We start from the raw sequence: 27,239 nt of genomic DNA on the forward strand, positions 1-27,239 counted from the left end.
GTAAATGATTTCTGGAGAGTTTATTTTTTGTGTGGTCTGTAAGTTTCATGTCAGAATTATTTTTTTTCACTAGGCAACAGAAACAGAAACCAAGATTGCAGTCTGTTCCAGAGCTTATCATCTCCTTGTGAAAAAAATGCACTTCAATCCAAATGATATAATATTTGATCCTAATATTTTGACCATAGGAACTGGAATGGAAGAACACAACCTTTATGCCATAAATTTTATCAATGCTACCAAAACCATAAAAGTGAGTTGTAAGGTTATTTTAACTTGAAGTATATTGCTGAGATGACTTAAAACACTAAACCCCCATAAAACAGAAAAAAACCCCACCCCCCTTCAAACAACAAAACACTGCTGAAAAATGTTACACATTTTAGCCTAGTGAGGAGGACTACTCTTCTGAAGTCCAAACATTCCCCAGTATTGCTGTATTTCCAGCGGAACAACTTCAGATAGTTCTATAAATATATTTCAATCCATTTTCTGTACTGTAAATATACTGCCTTAATTAAATGAGGTAATGATCACATTTATGTGCAAGCTAAAAGGACTTCTTTGAAGGTGTGCAAAAAGTGCCTTTTTTCAGTAAAATTCCTTTTTCTGTGGAAGACATTTGTTTGGCAACCTGACTTTTTATGTAGCCAAAATATGTGTAAAGTAGTACAGCAGTGAGGAATGTCACCTGCATACAGCCAAGGAAATCTCACCTTTGTGTTTCACAAGACACCTGATAGATGTGAAGATGCTCTGTCAGTAGCTGTCTGGGGGTGAACACCTCACAGGCTGCTTTGTCACCACAGGGCTCCTGGAAGTAGAGCTGGACCCTTGAGTTTAGCTGCTCAGCTGCAGCCTGCTCCTGAGGCATGCAAGCGGGCAGACTGGCTGCTCCTGTTTCCAGAGGAGTGGGGACAGGAAGAGCCAAAAGTAGGTTTGTGTGGAGAAAATAGGGAATACTGCAGTGGGAGAACTGATGTGTTCAGAATAGCGCCTGCGACAATGGAAACCACAGTAGCTGCTGGATCTTTCCCTTACTTGTAAATTTTCCTGCAGATTTGAATTGATTTTTATGAATTTGAGTAATTGGAAGGATCTGGAACAGGGAAAAGAGAAAGAGTACATAGCCAATGCACTGAGCTTGGTGGCCAGCTGTTTTATGAACTGAATGCTTTACTTACATTTCCTTTTTGGAAAGTGCTTTTCTAGAAATCTGTGTGCAATTCCTATAGGAAACACTGCCAGGAGCCAGGATAAGTGGAGGTCTTTCCAATCTGTCCTTCTCCTTTCGAGGAATGGATGCCATTCGAGAAGCAATGCATGGAGTGTTCCTTTACCACGCAATTAAGGTACGATGTGCTTTTGGCTTCCGTATGTTTGCACTTGGCAGATGTGCAGTGCTATGTCTGACAGCCTTGTCTGGAGGATTCTGTATGGTTTTTTTCCAGTATGGCATGGACATGGGAATTGTGAATGCTGGGAATCTGCCTGTGTATGATGATATCCACAAGGAATTGCTACAGCTGTGTGAGAATCTAATCTGGAACAAAGATCCTGATGCGACAGAGAAACTTTTACATTATGCTCAGGTAACTTCCAGTTTTAAGCTTTGAACAGTAGTTAGCTTAGCACCTGAGCCTCACCACCTCCCTGCAGGTGATAGGTAAAACAGCCTATAAAACTGCATGTGTCAGTATAGCTGTGGGTGTAAGAATTTACTGATGGTACTACAAGTGGTTCAGTTATTAACACAGAATAAAATGAGTAATCTGTGATAGATCAAACCTCTCCAGTTTCATGCCATGGAAGAGCCTGTGCCAGAGCTCTTCATATGCTTCAGGTGACCAAGCTGCATAGGCATTCTTTAAAGAAAAAAACAAAACCCTCAAGAAATAAGAAGCAAAAATCCCAACCAAACTTTCCGCCAAAGAAAATGCTCACAAACCAACAAAAACCAGAAAAAAAGGCCAACTCACAAGCAAGCTGATCTTGGTGCTGGAACTTAAATGACGTGTGCACAGTGGGAGATTGAGTAAATCTCTCTCCCTGGTGGTAATAGTTGGAGTATATAAAAAAGTGAAATAGTTGCTTGTGATTTGTGGCTCTGCATAGATTTCCAGTTCATATAACGTGTCAAGATTGAGGATCAGATATTTTGTGGTTTTGAGATGTTTTAATGATGGTGGTGATAAAGGACAAATGTTACAGTTGTCTGTAAGGTAACTGTTGAAATTCTGTTCTTAATGGGAGATACAGCAAAAATATCTCTGGGTTAGGTGGCGGTTAGATTTGATTGCACAAGAAGACTTGCATGCCTGTTTTATAGCTCCTGGAGGCAGTGTTTCTGTGCAGAGCTTTACTTGGTTTGTATTTTGCCCTGTGGTGGTGCATGCTTTATAGCAGCAGTGGCAACATGTTAAAAACTACTACAGGAAGATTCTCTTTATCCCTTGTGCTTAGGCTATTCCAGATGGTTTTCGTGGTGTCCAAGCAATTCACCTGGGAGTGATCTTGTCTGTTTAAGCTGAGTTGCACCATTGGGATATTCAAGATTGCACAAAGAGGAAGAAAAATAAAGGGAGAGTTAGAAAGGGATTACATGAGCAAGTGTTTGTGCAGAAGGCTGAATGTGAATTTAAATGGAGCCTTAAAGGTAGAAATGAAAGTGGATGTTGAGTCCTAGGTCTGTAAGTTTGGGAAGCCATTGTTGGAAAATCTGCTTTTATTTGTGGTGGTAGTTTTACTGAGAGAGTGAAGTAGTCTAGTGGCAAAAAAGAGGAGCTTTATCCTTGCAGATTTAGGGAATCAGTCTTCATTTGAAGTTTGAGATTAAAAATAATTTTCCATGATGTAACTGCAGACATTCTTGAGCACTTTTTTTCCAGCATGTCCACCTTACAGTGTCATGGGTTACTTTTAGGCTAGAGTGGTTCCCTTGTTAAACTTTTTGGCCAGAGGTTGAGCACTTGGTATCATTTCAGTGAATCACATAAGGTGATTCCTGAGATGGATAGAGACTCCTGGAGATCATCTACAACAAGCCCCCTCCTCCAATCAGGGGCCAGCCAAGATCTAGTTACTCAGGGACATGTCCAGTCAGGTTTTTAATATAACTAAGAATTAATATAACTCTACGTTGTCTTCAGGCAACAATTTATTCCTTCCTTCATTCCATTTTACAATCTAGACATACGAGGGGAATAGGATTAGGAAACAAGAAGCTGTGAAGTTAGCTAATATTTGTATAAACCTGAATAAAAGCTGTTCTGTTTTCTGTTCCCATGAGTGAGGTCTTGTTTCCATGGCTTTATCTTAAAAAACTTGCTGATGAGCACTCAAAAGTATAGGAAGTTCATAAGGCCTGAGAGATGTCAGATTATGTCTAATAACTGAGTAAGGAAAAGAAATTACTTGCCTGAAGTGTGTTGTGTAAGGTGCTCTTCTACAAGCGTTCCTGGGGTGGGTGCTTGTGAACTTTCTTGCACTACGAAGCCGTTTTGGCCTCTGTGTTCACAGCCAAGGAGAGTACGAGTGTGAGACAGAGGACATGTGGTAGTTTGGGGCAGTCTGTGTGTGTGACAAACAGTAGTTTTGTAGGCTGACTGATTGAAAACACGTCTGTGATATGGAGTAACATAACCTATTCCAGCAGAAACTGAATTAGTGCCAAATTAATTAGAATTTTAAAATGAAATGTAATGTGTGGGCCAGGAATCAATTTAAAATGTGTTCCCAGAAGTAAATCCCTTAGGATTAGTCATGTCATCATTTTTATGAGCATAAAATTTGTCAAACTGCTCTTTCTTTTTTTAAAAAAATTACTTTGTTTAGATTTCCATTGAGGTGTATACCTATTGGGATGTACACACCCTGGGTGCATGTATTACATCACAGGTGTTTGCAACATGATTTGCATGTATATAAACCTTTTGAATAGTCTAAAATTATTTTATGAGTCACTACTTGGAAATATCCTCATTTTTCTGAATGTGAAGTCCATAATTGTACCTCTAATGCATGCAAGCTCCTATGGATGTCTTTTCTTTTCAGAATCATGCCCAAGGAGGAAAAAAAGTTGTACAGACTGATGAGTGGCGTAAAGGCTCTGTGGAGGAAAGGCTGGAATATGCTCTCATCAAGGTGAATTTGTGTGGAAAACTGTCCTAGCCATCAGCGCTCAGAGCCGTGAGCTCAGCTCAGACCTTAAGGGATATATTTGCCCTTAAAAGTTCTGTAGCCACCATTTTTTTCACAAGCTCTTAATTAACAATAATAAAGGCAACTGATCTATTTAATTTCAATAACAGAGAAAGTGTAGAGGTGTGTCTTTAAGCTTCAGAAGCTGAAGTCTTTGACCCTTAATATTTTATTCCACTAGTGTTGGTAGAAACATTACTGCTTTTGCTTTGGAACACACTCCTTTTACTTCCTAGGGCTGTGTTTAGTCCTTCAGTAGTATTGCATTGAGTGGCATCTGGACTGAGGAAGCAGCCTTTGAGTGTTGGGTTTTTCCGATGACATAGTTAAGAAAAATGAACAAATCTGTTAATTCTGGGGAAATGCTGTGAGTAACTTTATCTGCCTAAGACCTGCAGTGTTTTGGTTCCTTTGAACCAAAGGAAGAAAGACTCCTTTCAATACACATTTGAGATATTTTTAAAGACTATCAGTATCTGCAGTTTCTATTTGTACTTTCATTGTGGGGTTTTTCTGGGGCGAAGGCAACTAAATAAAAGTTGTATTTCTTGCAAAATAAAAGCTTCTCTTTTTTTTTTTTCCTCAGGGCATTGAGAAGTATGTCATTGCAGATACAGAAGAAGCAAGATTAAACCAGGAAAAATATCCTAGACCTCTAAATGTAATTGAAGGGCCTTTGATGAATGGCATGAAAATTGTTGGTGATCTTTTTGGTGCTGGAAAGATGTTTCTGCCTCAGGTAATGAGAAAATAATGTTATATATTTTCCTACATAACAAAAACTAGAATTGAAAATGTAGGAATTGCAGAAATTCAGGTACTGCTGAGAAGCAGACATTTTCTTACTTTGAAACTCGACTTTCTTTGTGTATGATTTTGTTTGTTTCTGTTCTTCCTGTGTGTTTTTGCTTTATTTGAAATGCAGTTTTAAGTCTTAGCCCATGAAAAACTGCAGGAGAGTAAAAGCCCAAATAAAATTTGCTGTGTTTAGCACCTTCCAAGTCTGGGTCTGTCTGCAGCCTTCAGTTCTATTGTGATTGGTCTGGGAAGCTGCACTGTGGAAGAAAGTGTTTTGTGTAGATCCCAGTAAGGCCAGCAGCCACAGAGTGATCTGAAAACTGCCACCTGGGGCTGCAAATGAAGTTTCATTTATTGCCTGAATGAGAAGGCTAAAAGAAAACTGAGTTTATTCCTATACCTTGTCTTTATTGTTCATTCTGACCCCACCTTTACCTGTGCAGGTGATAAAGTCTGCTCGAGTTATGAAGAAAGCAGTTGGCCACCTTATTCCCTATATGGAAAAAGAAAGAGAGGAAAGGAGAGCCAAGCAAGGCATCACAGAAGAAGAGGCAAGATACAATCCTTTGTGCTGTAGTTCTTTAATAGAGTGCTATGACAAATATAAGAATTATTTGTTGCTGTTTATATTTATTATGCTGGAGAGTTGATGCAGTCACATGGAGACCGACAATCTCAGTCAAAATTTGAGTTAGGTTTGAAATTCATGATTTTGTGGAACTCTGCTTGTTGTGTGCCTAAGCTCACAAAGTTTTCTGAACTATGCCAGTGAGCCTTTGTAGGCCCTTTATGCCAATGTAACTAATTTCTTGTATTTTTACAGGCATTTAATTTTGGTGTTATTTATTCTAACTTTATATCAGATTTTTGCTGCTTTCTTCTAGTACTTCTGCCCTGGGCAAACTCTCTAATTCTCCTTTAAAATTTTTAATTGTTCCCAATTCTTAGCTTGAAATTTTCTTACAGTATATGTGCTGTGCATCTGTTGTGTGATTGTCCAGCACAAATGTAACAAATACAGCAAAAAATTTGGAAAGAAAAACAGCGTCATAATTAAATCTGATTGATCTTCATGAAAGAAGGGAAATGCCTTGTCTCTTCTCCCATGCTCTTTCCAGATATGAAGATGTCTTCTCTCCTGTATCTCAAGTTAATCTGTTCTCTGGCTGTCACAAATCACCTTTCACTTCATCATCTCTCTCCAGCTCATGCTGTTCTATTTTAATTTGGACAACAGTGCTGGTATTTCACACCCTCTGTTTTGTTCTGATCCTAAAGTTGTTTAAAATCACTACCCCATTGATTCCATGAGCAGTGGATTAGGATCTTCTGTGAACCCTCTGGCACTTAATTCTCTGGCTAGAAAGAAGTGAAGTGGAATTTGAGACATTCTAAAAAAGATAGCAAACACTCTAAGAGAGTGAGTTAGATGTTCTGTGTGGCTGAGGAGAGCAGGAGAAAAAGGCAGAGCTTCTGTCATCTTGCCTTCTCTACCTTCTGATGGGCAAGGGATATAGTTCCCTCCTCTTAAAAAGACATGCCACTATACAGAGAATCAATGAAAGAGATAAAACAGCTGCATCTGTTCCCAAAGTATACTGGCTTGAAGGAAAAAGATTTGCAGACTCTGGTAACTGATCTGTCTGATGTTACCGAGGCCACTGTACCCTCCGGGACAGTTTTAGTCACATACTGCCAGGAAATGCAAAGCGTTGATAGTTACGTTTGAGGATAAATAGCTGTGGCTGTGGATCTCTATCAAAGATGAAAAAAAAATGAAGGCCTTTGGATGTATGCCCAGAACTTGAGGACCTCCTTGCTTAAGACGGTTGAAATAAGTGTGCCTAAAATAGGGTTTATTTAAAGTGGTATGTGCTGTTGCTCATGTTGCTTGCTATCCAGCAAAGATTTTCCTTCTTATGTGCAAATCCAGTTTTTTTTCTTTTGTATCAATCACTAATGAAATCATCAGTAATTATTTGCTATGATTAGGTGTGATACCTAATGTGAGCCGGCATGTTTTGTTCTTCTCCCAGTCCTTGATTAATCTCTTTCCCCATTCCCCAGCAGCATATTTTCAGCTGCAGAATTTTCTGTTGATTTAATGAGATGGCTGACTTACAGACCTCCATTTTGCTTCCTCTGTTCTCTGGCCTTCTGTAAAACAGAAGCACTGGGGAGATAGATACTAGATTTTAGTAAACAGCAACATTGGTGGAGATCCAGGGATTTTACTCAACAAATGTGTTAGAACTACAGGAAAATACTAATATCACTCTTGGTAATATATCAAGATTTTTTAACCCATAATATTGCAACTACAAAAGCAATATAGGCTCATGAAAAAGAGAGCTGCTCTATATGTCCAGAAATATAACGTGCTTCATAGAAGGATTCAGTCATCCAGTTCTGCCACGTGCGAAGGAGATGAGATACTGTCTGGAAAAATATTTTGTAGTTTCACATACAATATGCTCAGAATTCCACTATATTTAAATTCTGTGCAATTTATGTAGTTGCTTACTGGCATCTGATGCTGCAGCAACTCAGACATACTACTGTTATAGCCTGGAGCTGTTCCAAATGACGGCAGTGATTATACAACTAAAAAGGTATTGCCAAGTCCTGTGTCCTGGTGGAGAACTGCTGTGGGAAGTTCCACTGTTGTGCTGCTGGCAGCACCCTTTGTCAGGCTGAATGCCATCTAGCCTAGGACCTCCTTGTGACAGAACAGCTTCTTTTCTTCAAGCTGATCCTTCTTCAGCCTGTTTGTTCAGCTTGGGTAGTCTGAAGTAGCCTGATCACTGCACTGAAAACTGTTGTTATTTGTGTTGCATAAAAATGAGCCTCTGCTGCTTTTTCTGATTCCTCTAATTTCTAAGTTTGCTAATATCCCATTTTTCTCAGCATTGCATCAAAAGATTGATCTTGATGCACAAACAGACATGTAATTTTAAGTATTCATACCCTTTATTCTAAATATTTAATCTCTTTATTGGCAAGGTGTATATTTGGAGCAGAAGTACCTTAGGAGTTCAGTTACTGCACTGCAAAAAATGCTATCCAGAAATGGTTTTATGCGCTGTTTTGTTTTTTCAAGCACAGATTTTTGAATAACATCCATGCATTTTAAAAGAATAATTCATGTGCAAGTTTCTATAACCTGGATCTTTTAAGATGGTTTTTAATACTTATAATACTTTTTAATACTGTATTATCCGTACTACACTTTGCAATACTATAATAGAAGTCTGGGTCATGGATTAGGATTGCACTATTGAAGGATGTGTTCAACATACCAAGGCTTCTGAGTAATTTAACTCTTGCTACTTCAACTTCCAGGATCCTTACCAGGGTACAATAGTATTGGCAACTGTGAAGGGAGATGTACATGATATTGGCAAGAACATTGTGGGAGTTGTTCTGGGCTGCAACAACTTCAGGTAAAGAGACATCAGGTAGCTGAGAACACAACTGTAGAAGGGTCAGTAATTAGTACCTCTCTGTGGCTGGAGCTGTGGTGATAACAGAACTGGGCATCTCGTGGGTATTGTCCTCTGTTCCCCATTGTGATTGGGATCACAGATCACAGCAGCTATTACTAAATGGGGAGGCAAGAGGGAGTATTGCATCCTCCTTGAATACTGTTTTTCCTAATAAATTGACATCTGAGGTGATTCTGCAGTTAACATCAATTGGAATATAGATGAGAACGTCAGTTTTTGTGTTTGTTTTATATTAGTTAAATATAATAACTGTGATGTTTTTATAATGTGTGAAGAAATCAGATATGACAGTTGCAGTAGACAATGCCGTATATTGGTTGTGTTGGAAAAAAATAGTCTTGTAAGATTCAAATGAATCTTGTAGTTTGTTTTTCACGTTGTTTGTTAACTATGAGGTTTTAAAAGCTTGCTGAGGTGTGTTTTCTTAAATAAGAGATGAGATTCTCATTCTGTTTCTAAACTTCAAAAGTTAGAACTTCAAGAAAAGTCAGGTCTTTCATGGCCCGTCTATGTGCAGAAGGCTTGGCAACAGTGTTGGAATGAATGGTCATGTTTCCATCAGTGCTCTTTTCAATGGTCTGTCAGACATTGTGCAAAGCTGAATTGGTTTTGGAACTCTGTCTTACTGTATATTCCTTTAGTTTAGTTTTGACTTTGGGTTGTCATTTCCTTTGGAAAGAGCCAAATTTATCCCTTTATTTCAAAACACAAAGTGTTGAAGTCAATAGCAGTGCTGTATATATGCAATATATTCCATTGAATTTCCTCTTGAAATTCTGTTGATTGGATTCAGGCTTTCTTGAGCTTTATTTAGACTTTCTTACTGAAAGGAAGCCATAGTGTTCTCTGTCACCGTGAATATGAGTGAGGCTGAGTGAAATCTGCAGGCTGAGGTGGCTTACTTGAAGAAATAAAAACCTTGGCAATTGCTAGGGTTAATAGGAATAAAATGCTAAAAAGGGAAGTTCAGTGTCCTGTTTCATGAAATGAATGCTTTAAGAAGGTAAACAAGCTTGGTGTGAATCATCTTATATTCCTGACCTAAGATACAATGTCCACAAAACATTTTTGTATTATCCAGATGCCTTCAGAAATGCTACTGCTGTGGGTAGCTTGGTAGGTGGATCAGCACCACACAGCCATTCATTCACTTCCACCCAGCCAATCTCACTGAGATGGGAAAAGAGGAAAGGAAGCAAGAAAGCAAGAAAAATGATGGGTGGAGAAAAGTAATAACTGAAGGTGAAGTGGAAGAAGAGGGAAAATAAAGGAAAGGAAAAGGAAAGGAGTGATGCAAAGGAGTGATTTATCACCTCCTATGGACAGACGGGTGCCTAGCCGCTCCTGAACAAAATATGGCTCACCCCTGCTATGCCCCTTACTCTCCCTTTTTATTGCTGAGCTTGACTTCATGTGCCATGAATATTTCTTTGATTAGTTTGGGTCATCTGCCTAGTTGTGTCTACTCACAATCTGTTTCTTGGGGGGCTAGAGTAAGAAACAGAAGAGGCCTTGATGCTGTGAAAGCATTGCTCATCAATTGTTAAACTTTAATTTGCAGAATTGTTTTGGCCATAGATCTAAAACACAGCACCATACCAGCTGCTGTGAAGAAAATTAACTCATTTCAGCCAGACTTAGTACAACCACAAAAATTTATTTTAAAGAAAAAACTCCTCTTACACTTGAATTTTCTTAACTGTTATGCCATCTGGAACTCTTACTAAAAGACCCAGAGATATTTCCTATATAAAGAATCCCCAATTTCCCATTTCCCAAATGGTCTTAAGAGAAACAAAGAATCTCAATCTTAATTTCAATTTTTAGGTCAGTTGTTTACAGCAAGAGGAATGTATTTGCCCTGAAACAGAAATTTGATTTGCTATTTAAAGGATCTTGTGTCATCTCCTTTTTTTCCACAGAGTTATTGATTTAGGAGTCATGACTCCATGTGATAAGATATTAAGAGCTGCTGTTGAGAACAAAGCAGGTATAGAGAGACTTCATTAGTACTTCTGAATTGTTTGATTTTTAAATCACATTTTTTATTGCTGCTTATTGCATTCCTATACTGACTGTGATTTGATCAGATTATCTTCAGAGAAATCAGAACTTCTGCTTTAACCATGTTAATTATTTAGCATTTGGCACTTCTGTGAAACTTAGCCTGAGGAACTGAAACCCAGTATCAGAAGGACAACTCTGAGAGAGATGGTGTAGTATTTCTTTTACAGATGGATAAATGGAGCCTTGAAAAGGTCTAAGTAACTTCTTTTTGAGTCTTAAATCAGTAAAAGAACTTGGCATTTGGCCTGCCAGATCAGTGAGTGTGAAATCAGGAATGAATTGTTCTAATAAATAATGAACTTCCTGAAACAACTTGCAGTTGCTTTGGAACAGTCTACTGCATTTTGGAAAAGATGAATGGTGTGAAACATAGGTGGTGAAGTTTGAAGGCACTTGCTGTTTCTAAGAGCAGAACTTATAATTATTTTGTCTTATTTCCCTCTTCAGTGCTGAACTTCTGAGACTTGGAGCTTGCTAATCAAAAGTGCTGTTTATTTATTAGTGAAGCTAGAGCAGTAGGTGTTCAGCAACTGCAAAGGCTGAGAAATATCTTTAACTGGGGATTTGGAATTGCTGTCATTCTTGGAAAGCTTTCACTTTCTAATTGGGTCAAACATCCCTTTTAGACTAGTGACTATCCTGCTTTGCATCTCATTATTTTCTATCTGAGGCATGAAGATATATGATGTATGAAATATTTTTTTCTGTAGGAATTTCTGTGTCTTTCTTGAATGGATTGGCTAAAGTTTTGTGCATGTGTGTTTGTAAATTTGCAATAGATATAATTGGCCTGTCTGGTCTCATCACCCCATCTTTGGATGAGATGATTTTTGTCGCCAAGGAAATGGAGAGATTGGCAATAAAGATTCCTTTGCTCATTGGAGGAGCAACTACTTCTAAGTAAGATATCTCAATCGGGAAGATGGGCAGTTTGTATGCAAACAGTGTTTACTAGAGAAAAAGAAAATTTATAGCCATTTCTTTCCCCTTTCTCTCATTTTCCTGCAACACACATACTGATATGTATTCAGCCTAACATTGACTGTTACTTCTTGTTTCAGAAGTCCTAGATTATTGAGGTAAAATCTAGTTAGTACATAACAAATGATGGACATCTTAAACATTTCAATTTTTGCAAGTATGTAGTATATGTGGAAATACTGTGTTTTCTCTAAAAGGTTTTGCTCATATAGAAATAAATATAGTCCTGTTCTTCTAAGGGGTTGAATGTTCTATTTTAATTCGCCAAAGCATTTAAAAAATGCAGGATTTTGAGACTAGAAATAGTTGACATCAGGGAGCTGTTATCTTTAAGGAAGTTACTGTATTTTCCCGGATCACTGTTCAATGTGGTGATGACTGTGTTGAGCCTCCAGTGCTGCTCAGGCAGGCTGGTAGGGGATAAAGCCCTGCTGCTTGCTGTGAAGTACTTATGTTGATTTTGATAGACTGAGCTGTTAAAATCTTGTTCTCTCAGATCTGTTCAAATGAAACAATACAGCTGCTGTGACTTCCTGAAGACCATGTTGACAGCTCAGTGACACCTGTTATTAGCATTACTGCAGATGTGTTCTGGGCATGTATAACAGCCGTGGGTCACGCTTTGCTGACTGATTTGTGTACAATATACTTGAGGAGGTGACAGCTCAGAAGACTGTAGAAGTCATTTTCTGTCTAACTAAAAGCTGTGAGCAGTGTTGCTTTCTTTATCAGAGCAGCACGTACTGTATTCTGTATTTTTGGCTTTAGCAAATCATCTCATAATTTGACAGACAGTGGAGAGTAGGATCACTACCTGCTTTTATTGTTCCTGCATGTATAATGTGAGCCTTTTCCATGTGAGCCTCTTCCTACTGCTTTGATACTGAGAGCAAACGTGGAGGATTTTTTCTTACAAAAAGAAACAAAAAAAGCGCCAAATAAAAAACTACCAAAAAATATGGGGAGTCGAGGGGAAGGCTTTATTCTAAGTGGAGGTCTTAGGGAGAGCCTTTTCAGTTCTTCTTAGTTTTTTCACCCAGGGCATTGTGGCCTAGTAATTGATGTCAAATAACCAGCATTAAACAATTCTGCAGAATTTATTCAGAGAGAGGAATGTAGTTAACAGGGAAGCTGCATTAGTTTTATCCTTGAGTATAGAAATTACTAAAGGATATATGTATACTTTTGAGTACGAAAATTGTTTTTATTCATGTGAATTATATATAAATATTTACTTGCACATATGCCCAGATACAATACAGTGTCTATAAAATATATGTTCAGTAAAAGCACTCTTTATGGACGACTGGATTCTTAATGTATATTTAATGTTACTTTCTAGTCTTCAACTTAACCTCCCATGTGCATTCTTAAAGGTTGTGTATATGTCAGAAGTTGCTAATGAAGAGCCATCTGCATTTTTTTTCACTGTAAGAAATAGGCATTGTTACTTGGAATAAGGAGATCATGAGTACTTGGAAGAGTGTATAGTGAGGTTAGTTTGAAAGAGAGAGGGAGGGAGGCTGGATTTAGTCTCCAGAATCCACACAATAAGAGTTTCTTCATAATTTACAGTAATGATGATTTTTCTATTCATATTATGCTATTTTGGTAAATTCAGGTGCTGAGAAATAATGGTGACATTCTCATCGCCATAAAATTTACTTTAAAAAAAATACAAAAGTTAGTATGTAATGGTTGATACAGTGCCATTTTAGGACCATGTCTTCTTTTGTTTCCTCTGTGTGTTCCCATCAAAACAGATGAGATACCTTTTTGTAAAAAACAGAGCTGCCAAGATCAAAAATGCATCTCCTAGAAGCAGATTCAGGGGATGCTGGACAGTTGTTTATACAGCTGTTTTGCACAGACATGAGTAAACCTCCATATCCAAATGCTTTAAATATTTGCCAGAACCTGAAGAAAAGGGAGATCTTACCTTTGTTAGGGAAGGTTGCTTCCTGGGCTCTGATTCAAGTTTAATTTTAGTAATGTTGTTTGACCTTAGTATATAAGAAAGCAAATTATAAGGCCTAAAACATCTTTGTTCCTACGCTTGCTTGCAAAGTTTTGGTAGGACTGAGCAGAGCTCTTTCTTGCATCACTAGAAAGTGTGAGCAATGTTGTTTTCTTTCTCAGAGCAACACATATTGTAGTAGATCTATTAAAGTCTATATTTTGTGGCTTCAGCAAGTAGTCTCATAATTTGACAGACTGTGAAGAGAAGGGTCTGTCCTCATTGCACCTGTAATTACAATGCAAAGTTCACTGCATCTTCAAGGTGCAAGTTTATAATATTTATTGACCACTGGCAGAATTAATTCTTCAGGTGTATAGAGGACTTATGCCTCTGATTTTGAGAAGTGGGATAATCATCACTGAAGTAGGTTAATGCTAATCCACAGACCCAAAAATTAGCATGCGGGAGGACAAAATGTAAGATGAGCAAAAAGGATTAAAGAAATTGCTAGTTCTTGGTAGGCTTAGTTTGGAATATTCTTACTGATTTCTGAGACTCAAAACTAATGATTTGCTGATTTTCATTCGGCTGGTATGACATTGAGGGAATGTGAGTTGGCACATTATTTATGAAGTGTTCTGATACTTTTTGAAGGAAAGTGTTTCTATACCTGTTATTAAAAATCTGTGTTTAATGATTCATGGATAGCAGATGGATGAATGAATTTCTTCTTTTGAAGTTCTGGTCTATGCATTAAGTCAGGATTTATTTCACTGGGGATTTTGTCTGCTTTTTTTGTTGGTGGGTTGCTTGGGTGGTTTTTGTTTTGTTTTGTTTTGTGGTGGTTTTTTTGTTTGGTTGGTTGGTTTTTTGTTTTGTTGATTTTTTGCTTTAGTTGTGAAATGCTCACTCTTTCTCTTTTTCATTGAAGAACACACACAGCTGTTAAAATTGCCCCACGATATAGTGCACCTGTAGTTCATGTCCTGGATGCATCCAAGAGTGTTGTGGTTGTAAGTTCTAAATTATAGTTTCTTGTCCTTGCAAAGATATGTGCCCTGTTTTTCTGTTGTCCCTTTCATCCTTTCCTCTAAGGCTTAGTGTTGTGGCAGAAAATTAAAAGGGGTGCATCAGAGACAAGTTTCTAAATTACACTTGTTTCAGCTGTTTGGTGCTGCCGCGTGGTTCTCAACTGGCTTGTGTCAGTTACTGTCATCGGGCACTTTCATTTAAATGTCCATTACTCTAGTGAGGGTGACATTCACTGAGTCCTTGACTGTAGTTTTGTAGTGAAGACTGGTGGAGTTCTATGTGTACTGCTATTCTGGCTAATTTGGATATATTTCTGAAGTTAGTTAGATAGCAACATTCGTACTGAGAAATGCGTGGCTGGAGTTTTTGGGATGGATTCTCTTTCAGAGAAATGGTGGTCTTAGCTGGCAAATACGTGGTGATAAAGAGTAGGCCAAGCTGTGTGTTGCTTCTGTGACTATTCAGTCTCTGAAATTTTGGGGTGTTCTCCTCTCACATCTTTCCAGACCTGGACTTGGCTCTGCTAATGTTACCTGTGTAGTCGGGCAGAGATCTCAGTAATAATTGTAGTCTAAACATGGCTAGTTTGAATAGTTTGAATGTAGGTTGCAGATTAATGGTAAGGCTTAGTTTAGTGTTGCCAAGAGAGTCTGAAAGACAGGTTGCCTAGTCTGAAATTTGTACTCTGTCTTTACCATAGCGTGTTACACTAGGTACTTAGTGCTTTTTCCTTCCTTTTCTTTTCAGTGCTCCCAGCTCTTAGATGACAGTATGAAGGATGATTTCTTTGAAGAAATATTAGAGGAATATGAAGAAATTAGACAAGAACACTATGAGTCTCTCAAGGTACAAATGTAATTGATTATCTTCTTGTTTGAAGTGGTTGGCACTTGCTGTTCACTTATTAGGAATAACTTGCTGTTACTCTAATGATCAGCTCCTTGTGAAGACCTTCAGGTATATTTGTTTTAATCTAAAACTTGCAGTAAAATGAATTGGAAACTTCCAGAAGTGCTTATGAAATCAAATTTTCTAGCCTATAAGACTTTGCTGCATGACTCTTAACACATGCTTGGCAAATTCTTGGTTGTCCTCAGTGGCTAATCAGTGGTATCTAGGACCTCCATGGAGCTGGCAGTCATGTCATCTTAATCAACCTGCAGGAGACCAGTGCTCTCCTGGAGCAGTAAAAGGATATGTGGAGCTTCAGCTGGCGTAGTGAAAATGGTACAATAGCTTTTGCTGGTATTGAGCTACACTCTATTCAGAATATTAAGCCACCATGCTTTCCTAATGTCTTAGTCTTGTTTAGGTGAGTGATCAGAGCAGTAGGAGAATGTCTTTCTCTGCTTGTATTTTAGTGTATTGTGAAGTAATAAAAGAACTTCTGGTGTAGTTGAGAGGAACCAGAAATCTTGTAGGCCAGTTTCATTAGCATTATACAGGCAAAAATAATGATCTGCTTGTGATGTAATCTTACTTTACTAATGGGAACTCAAGAGTTTGTTGAGACTGAAATTATCTGTTATTAGATTTATCCTGAAGAGTATTCTGAGTAAAGCTCTACCATGAAGCCTGCAGTTACAGTTTGTGTCTGAAAGGTGGTGTTCTGAAAAACCTTTATATCTATGTAGGAAAGAAGATACTTGTCTCTACAGCAAGCTAGAAAAAAAGGTTTCCATAATGATTGGTTATCAGGCCATGTACCAGGTCAGTTATATGTTGTACTTTGTGATTGCTGTGTCTTTATTTTATTTTGTGTGATTATTTTAGATATATTTTAAGTAAAATACTCCTTAAACTTCAGAATGTAGCAGTGTAACAGCTTAAGTAAATTGGTATCTGTCTCAGCTGAGATTTTTCTGCATTACTTTGAACATTCTGTTTCTACTTTTTTTCAGCTCATTTAAAAAATAAATTAATATTCAATAAAGATAACTGAAAAAATCCCAAAACAATGAGTTACCCATCACAACATATAATCAAAGAAAACACTAATGACAGCTTTTGAAAATACTGTCTGCTTGGCTCATTACATTGCACACCTTACAGTACCATATTTGGGGAACACAAGCTGTAACATGGCATTTTAATCAAATTCCTCCTTACATTCTTTCCTACCTTTCCCCCATCAGTTTTTGTACTGTTTTGTTTTTTTAAAATTACACTAGAAGTATAAACAGCATTCAAGTTGCATCCTGCAGTGACATTAACACTGCTTTCTGTTGTTTCATTTACAAGATTCAACAAGATGCTAATTTTCAATAACTTGTCTTTATGTGTTACAAAGTATTGAACAGACAAAACAAATGCAAAGCTTGTGGCTTTACACAGATAGATCCTTCTTGCTTTATCACTTGTGTGTGTGCATCTAAATGTGCAAAAGTTCTTAGAAATTACTTAAGAATTTACAGAAATATTCTGCAGTGTCATAGTACATGTCTGTGTATAGAAAGGAATTGGTAAATGTGAAAGGCCCATGAAGTATGTTAGGGATTGATAAGTTGTATAGGTTTGTTTAGTCTTGTGTCTTGGCCAATATTCTGACCAATCAAATAAGTTCCAAAGTCCAGCAGCTAAAAGCTGTTTATTTATGCGGAAGAACAAAAGGCCTTAATTTTTCTATTTCAACTTTATATGCGCGATTTTTTGTTTTGTTTTGTTTTGTTACATTGTAACTGTGGACTTTTATGGTAACTGTGGACAATTATGGTTGGACTTGGGAAAATGTGACTATGAGAATTTTAGGACAGTTAGTTTGGAAGAGATCATTTGCAGTCGTGGAGGCTGCTGAACATCAGTTATACTGCAAATGTTAAAGCAATTTTAAATTATTTTCATCATGTCCAATTGTACTTCTGATTCCTGCAGTTAAACCAAAATTCATTGGCACAAAAGTCTTTGAAGATTATGACCTGAGGAGGCTGGTAGAGTACATTGACTGGAAGCCCTTCTTTGACGTCTGGCAACTTAGGGGAAAGTATCCCAACCGGAGTTTCCCTAAGATCTTTAATGACAAAACTGTAGGTGAGTACTGAAATTGTATTTACTTCATATAACTAATCCTAACAGGCCCAGTGTGCTGCAGTAAGATTCCAAATGTTTAATGAAATACATTAGGAATAGTACAAATACACACAAAGATTGCCACTGGAATAATTTGTTTAAGCAAGGCTTAGTGAACCAGCTGTTGCCATGTAAGGCTGAAAAATAAGTGTGGAAAAATGCTCGGTCATCTTATTTAGCATTCACCTGCCAAAGCTCAGGGAGGTATTTTATTAACAGAAAATGGCAGCAGAGCACTTAATGTATCTCTTTTCCTGTTGTGGGTGAAGATGGCAAGCTCCTTTTAAAGCTATTCATTAGGCTTTGAAATAAGTGATAAAAATGCAAGGGTGACACTGAAAGTAATGTTCTGGGTCTGCTGCACTGTGGTAATATAGGTATATGCACCGGGTCTCTTGCTCATTTTATTCTATGTTCTCTTCCTCTACTAGGTGCTGGCTGAAAAATTTTCTGCTTTGTTCGGGTTTTTTTATTCCCTAAGATATATGTTGTTACAGCCCTAAGATCACACTGCAATCTTTCTATTTGCTGTAGCTGACAGATCATTGCAGTCATTGGACAATTATGTGGAAAATGATTCAATCTTCAAACAATTCTTAAACCTATTTAGCCAATTATGAAAACATGCCTTTTCTAAGCCAATTTCTTTTTTTCTTTTGTTTTTAATAGGTGAAGAAGCAAAGAGAGTTTATAACGATGCCCAAGATCTACTGAAAACGTTGGTTAATGAAAAGAAATTACAAGCCAGAGGTGTGGTTGGGTTCTGGCCAGCTCGAAGTGTTCAAGATGATATCCACTTGTATGCTGCAGAAGAGGCAGTGGGGTCTTCAGAACCAATAGCAAAGTTTTATGGTTTGAGGCAACAGGTACAGTGACAGCACATTTGTTAAGTGACTTTTCTTCCCCCTGAATTTCAGGAATGTAATAGAAGTGCCTTATTAAAATCTGTACAAAATTGTTGTAATCTCTCTGCAGCCGTTTTCTTGTCATTTTTTTCAATAATGAGATCCTGTTAGTGATGAGCCAGGTCTTTGTATTGTAGTATTTGTAGTATTTTGCATTGTAATAATTGTACAAAATGCTTTGTAGGTTTGACATCTTCAGATATGATGTGCATTTTCTGTCTAAATTTTAAGATGTCCTAAAACAGTACATTGCATAAATTAATCACATGAATCTTTTGTTCAAGATAAATTAGAACCTAATGAATGTTCTCTGACATCCCTGTATTCTACTTTAGATGAAGAATTCTGCTTGAATGTGCTAATGCTTAAACCCAGTTAGAATTTCAGAAACCTGCAAAATAAAGCCCAATGGAGATAAGTGTTTCTGATAGGCTTAACTTTTGTGTAAAATTCGCTATATGAAGGGGCCATTTAGAATTATTTGTCAGCTAATTTTGATGGAGAGAATCATACGTACTTAGATTTGCCTTTAATTTGGTAGTTTGAGCTTGCAAGATATTCTGCCTCTCCTTTTTCCCTGTCTTCTGATTTGGCTTCTTTGTAGTTCACATATTCAGAGTCATCAAATGTGGCAGAAAAAGAGTTTAACTGCCTACATTTCTGGAATACAATTCTCTGTGAGCACAGTCGTGTGCCAACATTGCAGAGCTGTGCTAAGAAATACCTGACTCTTAAGTTTATCTGTTACAGTTCCCTGTCAAGTGCATCTTGACAGTCCATGGCTGATGTTTATATAAAACGCTCTCAACAAGCACGGATGTTCCAGAGACTTATGGCCTAGTTAAACATTTTGATATCCCATGTAAATCAGCTTTACTACTCTTTCTTTTCCTGGCTTTTCCCCAGGATTTTCCCAAGCAAAATATTTGATGTTGTTCTTGTAATGATTTTTATTTTTGGAATACTGTTATATTCCTTAGCCTTTTTTACTTTGTATATTTCAATTATTCAGACTTCTCTCAAAGGTTAAGGTAATGAAACTCTGTGCATACTTTTCTTCTGGACTCCATGTATTTTTGCTGCCTCTCTTCCAGCCTGGTGTATACAGTAACTCAGGAGAGTTTTCAGCAGAGCAAAGTAGAAGAGAATAATTGTCTTCTGTTTCTTACTTAAAATGTTGCTTTCAGTACACAGAGTTCTCTCCATTGATGCTAATTAAGGATGTGATATAAATCTAAAAGTTAGAGATGCATGTAATATTTTCCTTAGCTCTAATAATTGCAAATGAACCTTAAAATTAATATAAATTTCACCTGTGGGGGAAAAGGATATTTTGTTTATTTTATGGTACTTTCTGTAACTTTGCAGGTTAATAGACAATTTTTCTTTGTTTTTTAGGGGTAGGAGCGTTTTATTCGCTTTTAAGATGCAGTTGGGAATGAGTGAAACATATTGCTAAAATATTGTCATGGGTTAAACAAAATGAATCTTCAGCTAAGTGATAGCCATTAAATAACTTTACTCTCTCTGTAAGTTACAAGAACTGTGCCACCTCTTTCATAGCAATCATGCTTCCACAATGAAGATACTGATATGATTCAAGATTTCTTTTTGGGTGCTCAGGTACCTCTTTCTGTTACTTTCTTCCATTTTGGAAGAGGATCCAGTGAACAGTGTAATTCCTTATTTCACAGAATCAATTAGGTTGGAAAAGACCTCTGAGATTGAGTCCAGCCTGTGATTGAACAATCCCATGTCAACTAGACCGTGGCACTGAGTGCCATGTTCAGCCGCTCCTCAGATACCTCTGGGGATAGTGACTCCACCACCTCCCTGGGCAGTCTATTCCGGTATCTGATCACCCTTTCTGTGAAGAAATTCCTCCAAATGTCCAACCTAAAAGCTCCCCTAGCACAGATTAAGACTGTGTCATCTTGTTCTGTCAGTTGTTACCAGGGAGAAAAGACCAGCCCCCACCTGGCTACAACCTCTGTTCAGGTGGTTGTAGAGAGCAATAAGGTCTCCCCTGAGCCTCATTTTCCCCAGCTCTCTCAGCCACTTCTCATAGGATGAGTGCTCCAGAACCATTACCAACTTCATTGCCCTTCTCTGGACTTGATCCAGCACCTCAGTGTTCTCCCTCAGATGGGGATCCCCAAACTGAACACAGTATTCAAATGCAGCCTCACTGGTGGCAGGTACAGGAGAGGAATCACTTCCCTGGGCCTGCTGTCTGTACTGTTTCTGATGCAGGCCAGGGTGCCACTGGCCTTCTTGGCCACCTGGGCACCCTGCTGGTTCCTGTTCAGCTGGATATTGACCAGCACCTCAAGGTCCTTTTCCATTTCCCCTTTCTTTTGCATAAATCCACTCAAACTTTGCTTAGGATTCAACTTTCCAGTAGTGATACATAGATTTTGTTTGTGTGTGTGTGTGATTAGTAAAAAGTTGTCATCCTGGGCACTGTTTTGTCTGGATTACTAGCACGTAGTTTGTAGCATAAGGAGTGTTTATAAACTCATAACCATTCTACAGTGGGAATTGCTGAAGAATTCTTAAGTTTGCACATCAGCCATCAGTTTTGTTAACAAATGTGGAATCTGTTAGGGGTAGAGATGAAATATTCCTCCTCTTACCGTGTTGTTGGCACAAGACTATTCCTTACTTTGTAGTAATTTTTTTGCAGTATAAGCTGTTAAACCTTAGTAGCTGTAAATAGAAACAAAATGTGTGTTCAGTGCTGCATCTCTCTTCTTGGTGTTTTGTTCTTCAGTGGTCTAAACATCCTCAGAGTAAGAGAGGTGGTTTTCTTCTGATTTAACTACAGAAAAACTACCATGGCTCAAAGACTAGTCAGGTTTGTCAGAAATGCCCTAGGCCCATTCGTCTTAAAAATACTGGTCTTTAGCTTAATACTGCACTAATGATGTATTTTAAAATGTTCTGATTTATCGCATTGATTTTGTTACTTTAGGCTGAAAAGGACTCTGCCTGCACAGATCCATATTACTGCCTCTCTGACTTCATAGCACCTCTGGATTCTGGCATTTGTGACTATCTAGGCCTGTTTGCAGTGGCCTGCTTTGGTGTAGATGATTTATGCAGTGAATTTAGGAAGCAGGAGGATGAATACAACATCATCATGGTAAAGGCTCTTGGTGATCGGTTGGCAGAGGTATGAGGTTTTATCAAGTGTTTCCTTGCAACTTTCAGCAAACTTAGAGCCACTTCAGTACGATGCAAGTGGGGCTAGCTCTAGCTGGGGATTTCAAGCTATAGCAGGGTTTCAGAAATTATTATTATTATTATTGTTGTTGTTGTTGTTGTTGAAGATATTTACTGAAGTGGGAATTCTTCCTGAAGGGCAGCTGGTGCTGGTAAAATCACATAGGCTGCAGAAGCAGTTCAGAAAAGCTGTTGCCCACTTTGAGCTAGAGGAAAAGTCCTCTGCTAAAAGGAGCAGCAGCACATGCTTGTGTCTGATCGTAGCATGGAGGCAAGAATGATGTGGCCTTCCATAGCTAGACCTGGGTGAGACACCCAGATAGTCAAGACCTAATGACCTCAGTGCTATAATGAAGTGTCACTACCCTAGGTTAATGAATTCTGTCTTTTTGGGTTACTTGTCCACATCTTTACCTCTTTAAAGCAGGACAATCAAAAAAGCACATCTCCCAATAAGAGAAGTAACTAATTCTTGAATTAGCAAAATAAGTGTTTCATGTGAACTTTAATTCTTTCAAATGTCTCATCTATGTTAAGAGCTGTCTTAAAAATGAAAATGGCAATGCGAGAAAGCGTCTATCATTGTTCTTCTTAATCAATCAGCTATTGCATCAGTCTGTACAAAGTAAAAAATAAAAAAAAAAATCTTTTCATTCTCTTCCAAGGCATTTGCTGAGGAACTTCATGAAAGGGTTCGAAGGGAATTCTGGGCTTACAGTAGTAGCGAGCAGCTGGATCTCTCTGGCCTACGCAAAATTAAATATGAGGGAATTCGCCCTGCCCCTGGATATCCCAGCCAGCCTGACCATACAGAAAAACTCACCATGTGGAAACTTGCAAACATTGAGGAAACAACAGGTAACTCTGCTTTGCTAAGATTCTTAAACTGCTTTTTATGTGAAATCAAAATTCCAACCAAAGAACAAACTGGCTGTTGCAGAATTACATAAAATACTAAACTGAAGTGCTTCTGGGAATTGCTGTCTTCCCCTTTTTATTCCCATTTTTATTTTGCCTCATTCAAGGAAGAATTTGCAAATCATTGCCAGTGCTTTTGGTGGAGTTGTGTCCCTAATTAGCAGATTGCATGCAAACAGGGTTCTGCTGCACAGAAAAAATTTCTGGCATCCTTATTGTGGTAAGAAGACATTCCAGATACAAACAGGAAAAAAAAGTCAATTCAGCAGAGTATTTCCTGGTCCGCAGGAACCTTGAGATGGTAATTTTTAAAAAGGGATTAATTCAATTTGTTTTCCTCTTATATTTTGCATGTCAGATGTTTCATTGTTACTTCCACAATTACAAAAATACTTTTCAGTACTTCAGAACCTCATTTGCCAAAATGTACAAGTTTTTTCCTTCAAACCATGAAGTTACTCTACAGTAATTGTAATGAAAGTCTGTGGTATGTTTAAAGTTCTGAAGTTTTCTTAATGATTAACAAGTGGAAAAAGGGGTTGGTTTCAGCTTTTCATTTGAAAGCTGCTTGATTTTTCTAGTTTGCTTGAAGCTGCCCAACATAAAAAAAGGCTCTGAATTTGTGCTTATTCTTAATTAAAAAAATAATAAAATCCTCATTCTCTTTTCCAGGAATTGGTCTAACGGAATCTCTAGCAATGATGCCTGCTTCTGCAGTTTCTGGCCTCTATTTTTCCAGTCCCAATTCCAAATATTTTGCTGTTGGCAAGATATGTAAAGATCAGGTAACTAACACCATCAATTGTAGTATTGTTAGAGCATTCAAAAGCATCTTAAGAGCAGATGTCTTAAAATTTTGTAAACATTTAAAGCTGGAGTTTCAAATTCTTCATCGTATTTTCTGATCCCTTTGCAGGTTGAAGATTATGCACTGAGAAAAAATTTGTCTGTGGCAGAGGTGGAGAAGTGGCTGGAACCCATTTTGGGATATGATACTGAACAACTGTGATATTTGTGGGTGAACTTCTTTTGTGATGGTCTGTTTGTCAGAAGGAACAAGAAAATTCTTCCCACTGGAAACAGCTTTCTTCCATCCACCCCAATAGCTTGTCTGATGGTCTTAAATTTTTAATCAAGGAACTTAATATTTCAAATCAAGTCTGCCTGGTGCCCTTGGCTTGGGACCATGAATGTATTTAGTTTCTCAGTCACAGCAGCATACTCTTATTTATTTTTATGTTTTCACAAAGACTCTAGCTGAGAACCTAGGTGTAGAGTGAGATGGGGAAACTGCAAAGCTTTCCTATTCTCTGGAAGATTTTGAAATCAGGGGCAAGAATTTTCTCCCATGGCTGTGGATATGCATGGAACAGAATTTGACTTCTGTTATTTTAGTGTGTTTTGGCAAGTCCAGGGACAGAAATATGATGCAGTTCTTCTGCAAAGTCACAAAACGTTTTATACTGAGTGATGAAGAACAACTGAAGTACAACAGATCTCCTTTTTAAAAATCATCTGCTCAGTGTTTAGTCTTGTGCTTGGGAATACACATTGTTCTCAATGGTAGAACTATAAGAATAATAAAATCTTCTGGAGTAGTATCAGAGATCTTTATTGGGAAATGGGATGACAGAGCCCATGGAGTTGTCTTCTTTGTGCTTCCTCTTCCTTTCAGCAAGTCACAGTCTGTCTATTCTGTATAAAGGATACTGGCACTTTGTACCTTACAGTTAATGTTGTCAAGCTTAATTCATACATAAACAATCATTTGTACATGAAAATTATGAGAACAGCATATTATTTTTTGCTACTGTAGACAGCCAGAAAGCTTGGAGCTGACTTTTACAAAATTTTAACCTTCTAGAAAACTGGATTTTAAAAGCAAATAGTACTGTCATATGTAACAATATTGTAGACTATTCTTCAGATTTACCTGAGTGTGCTAATCGTTCACAACTTTCAATAATTTCTGAAAAGTGTCTCAAGTATTATTTAAATGCTAATTTGTAAAATACTAGGACAGAACCCCCTCATTTTTTTGGCCTCTAATTGTAAACAAAAGACCAGTATTGTAAGGAAGATTTTATTTTAATAGCTTATTGCAGTCTAGTAATAGCTACATAATTTTTGTAATATCTTCATCTGACTTTATGCTGAAAGAATCATCTTGTATCAGCAGTTTAATAAAGATGGTGTTATCCTATTAGAATCCTTTAAATGCCAACAATAAAGTATGTGCAGTAATCTGAACAGATAATGTCAAAATTAATATGTGCTTGTACCATCAACCTGAAATTATAGAGGTTGCTATGGGGTTTTTAAAGTAGTTGTGTGAGTGTGTTCTTAACTGAATCTTGTAGAATGGCTCATCCTGTAATGACTTACAAAAATAATTTCTAAATGGATCTCCCCTCCTCCTGCCTCCCTCCATGTCAAGGGACTTGTGACAAGTCCTTGCTGAGCAGCTGATTTTTGTAGTGGGAACGGTTTCTCAGTAGAACACTCGTTTAGACTGCCAAAAATAAAGTAAAATTTTCTTACTATAAAAGATTATTTGTTCCTGAAATATGCAGCATATGAAAATTGAAATCCTCTCTGCTGTGTTTTTGGTAATTGCACTTCTGCTGATCAATTTAATGCTTGGAATCTCTCCTCTCCGGCACTCTTCCATATTCTTACATTTGGAAGCAGCATACCTTATTAGTCTGAAAATTTGATTGTGTGAATGGGGTCAAAGTTTGACTTGTTCAGCTTGGTTTGTTTATTGATTTATTTTCCTGAAATCAGTGGCAGTCAGTTCAGTGAGTACAGCTTGCAGCAGGAGATCCCTGCTGTCTAACAGTGGTGGTGTTACCTGGTGTACAAGCCGAGGGCTTCAAATGGAGTGCAGTTGCTTTAGCCCTTCACACATGCATCACACACTGAGAAAATCTTCATGTTTGCCTGCAGAACTTGTCCTTGGGAGAATCTGTTTGGAATAATTGCTCCTTGTTATTATGCAAATGTTTTTATCAAGGACAAGTTAAAGCTTTGTTATTTTAAATTTTCAGTTGACATACTGGGTAAGACAAATTTTCATTCTTGTCTCTAGAACTAAGTTAAATTGTGAAGCAAAAGAGTGTCATAATTGTACCAGGTAAGGCTGTTTTAACTGAAAGACTGACAAGTTTAGAATGCATAAAATATTTTTTGCAGTGCTCTTCTAAATACTAACAAAGGTTCTAGATGTAAGAGATGGAAAATTTAGAATGCATTGTAAATTACTCTGGTTTAGTTCTTGTGAGTAATAGAATTTGGATACTGATTTTTTTTCTTGTAAGTCAGGCCAGCAGCCTGGAGATTAAGTTTTGAGGCACATATATTTCATGACTGTCAGGAGGGAATATTACCCTTAAACCTGCCCCTTCATTACCAGGTCTGTTTCAGTGCTGCTGTTACTCCTGGGAAAAATCTAGTGCAGCTTATTTTGTCATGAGAGTGCTATCAAGGTCAGTTCATGTCTCAAAAAAAACTCCTAAAACTTTTTTTTTTGGCAAGTATTTCTGGATTTTTTGTGAAGCTTCTGCTTTCTTGTTTAACAGTGTGAAAGTTATATACCCTTTCAGTTAATTTCTGCTTCTTAAAACACAAGTCATGGCCAGAAAATGAGGGGAATAGTGAGAGGCCTATGAGGGCCTTGCCTTTTCTAAAAGGATTTGTTTACTAGTAACTGTGACTGGGTTTCATTACTTTCCCTTTTTAAATCTTTGTTTGGTTTACCTGAGCGTGCCTTTAAAAAGTGGATTCAGGGTCTTAAAATGCAGAACAGAAAAGAAATAAGTCCATTAATTAGTTCAGGAGGTGGTTCCCTTACAGAAACACTAGCACATGTTCTCAGTCACTGGAGAAATGGATTCCTGTGCCTTCAATTTATCATGGCCTTGTCACAGCAAAGCCTGTTCAGCCCTGCTACAAATTTCTTTCATTTGATTGTCAGGCTTCTGTAGGTGCCAGTTTCCAAATGAAGATGCACTGTGAACAGAATGCAAACACATCCACCCTGCTTTCACCCAGCATTTGCAAACTGCCCAGCTAAAGGCAGCGCTGAAAACCCCGTGGAGTTCTCCCCGATGTTTGTTCTAAGAATACCAGCATGGCTGAGTATCGCGAGTTTCTGACCATGCCACGTGCCTGACATAAATCGCTGTGCAAAGGAGACCTCAGGTGAGATTACCAAACTTGGTGGGTTGGGTTTGTGATTCTACTTCAGCCCAGATGGCAAAAGCAAGCTGGTAATTATCCTTGCTGGCCTGACGTTGTTTTCTTCCTGACTGCCCCAAGGCACCGGTGTGTCCTGTGCCTACAGCTCCTGATCAGGCAAAAGGGAGTGATCCCAGGCTGGGGTGGGTGCTCTCTGCTGTTCCTTCCTGCAGAAGGAACACAAAGTATGTGGAGGGAGTGGAAGCTCAAACTGATCCCATATTAGTTCTTAGCTCACTGTCTTTTCTGTCTCATGTCCCTGTAAAATGGCCTCCTCTTCCTCCTTTTCCCTCCAGCAGTCCTCCTCTATAGCTGCACGTCAGGGTTCTCTGTAGGTTCTGC

The 27,239-nt window shown here is 38.0% G+C and overlaps 1 protein-coding gene across 8 annotated transcripts in view; it reads left to right on the forward strand.

Annotated features, from left to right (window-relative positions):
- MTR (5-methyltetrahydrofolate-homocysteine methyltransferase) overlaps positions 1–25,206 on the forward strand; it is a 51,327-nt gene extending 26,121 nt beyond the window's left edge. For 4 of the 8 annotated variants that reach the window (XM_059841667.1, XM_059841668.1, XM_059841670.1 and 1 more), the window contains 18 exons: positions 74–253; positions 1,236–1,352; positions 1,452–1,592; positions 4,054–4,143; positions 4,787–4,939; positions 5,442–5,549; positions 8,341–8,441; positions 10,427–10,494; positions 11,351–11,471; positions 14,444–14,525; positions 15,292–15,390; positions 16,179–16,254; positions 17,416–17,571; positions 18,280–18,476; positions 21,490–21,690; positions 22,406–22,598; positions 23,331–23,443; positions 23,575–25,206. In XM_059841667.1, coding sequence (XP_059697650.1) covers positions 74–253; positions 1,236–1,352; positions 1,452–1,592; positions 4,054–4,143; positions 4,787–4,939; positions 5,442–5,549; positions 8,341–8,441; positions 10,427–10,494; positions 11,351–11,471; positions 14,444–14,525; positions 15,292–15,390; positions 16,179–16,254; positions 17,416–17,571; positions 18,280–18,476; positions 21,490–21,690; positions 22,406–22,598; positions 23,331–23,443; positions 23,575–23,667 — 2,289 coding nt within the window. In that variant the 3' untranslated portion in view covers positions 23,668–25,206. Of the gene's footprint in view, positions 1–73; positions 254–1,235; positions 1,353–1,451; positions 1,593–4,053; positions 4,144–4,786; positions 4,940–5,441; positions 5,550–8,340; positions 8,442–10,426; positions 10,495–11,350; positions 11,472–14,443; positions 14,526–15,291; positions 15,391–16,178; positions 16,255–17,415; positions 17,572–18,279; positions 18,477–21,489; positions 21,691–22,405; positions 22,599–23,330; positions 23,444–23,574 lie in introns of those variants that run through there. The other 4 variants (XM_059841669.1, XM_059841673.1, XR_009485807.1 and 1 more) reach the window with 4 other exon arrangements.
- Positions 25,207–27,239: the final 2,033 nt, after the last annotated feature.

This window comes from Haemorhous mexicanus, chromosome 3 (genome assembly GCF_027477595.1).
Source record: "Haemorhous mexicanus isolate bHaeMex1 chromosome 3, bHaeMex1.pri, whole genome shotgun sequence".
NCBI classification, from domain to species: domain Eukaryota; kingdom Metazoa; phylum Chordata; class Aves; order Passeriformes; family Fringillidae; genus Haemorhous; species Haemorhous mexicanus.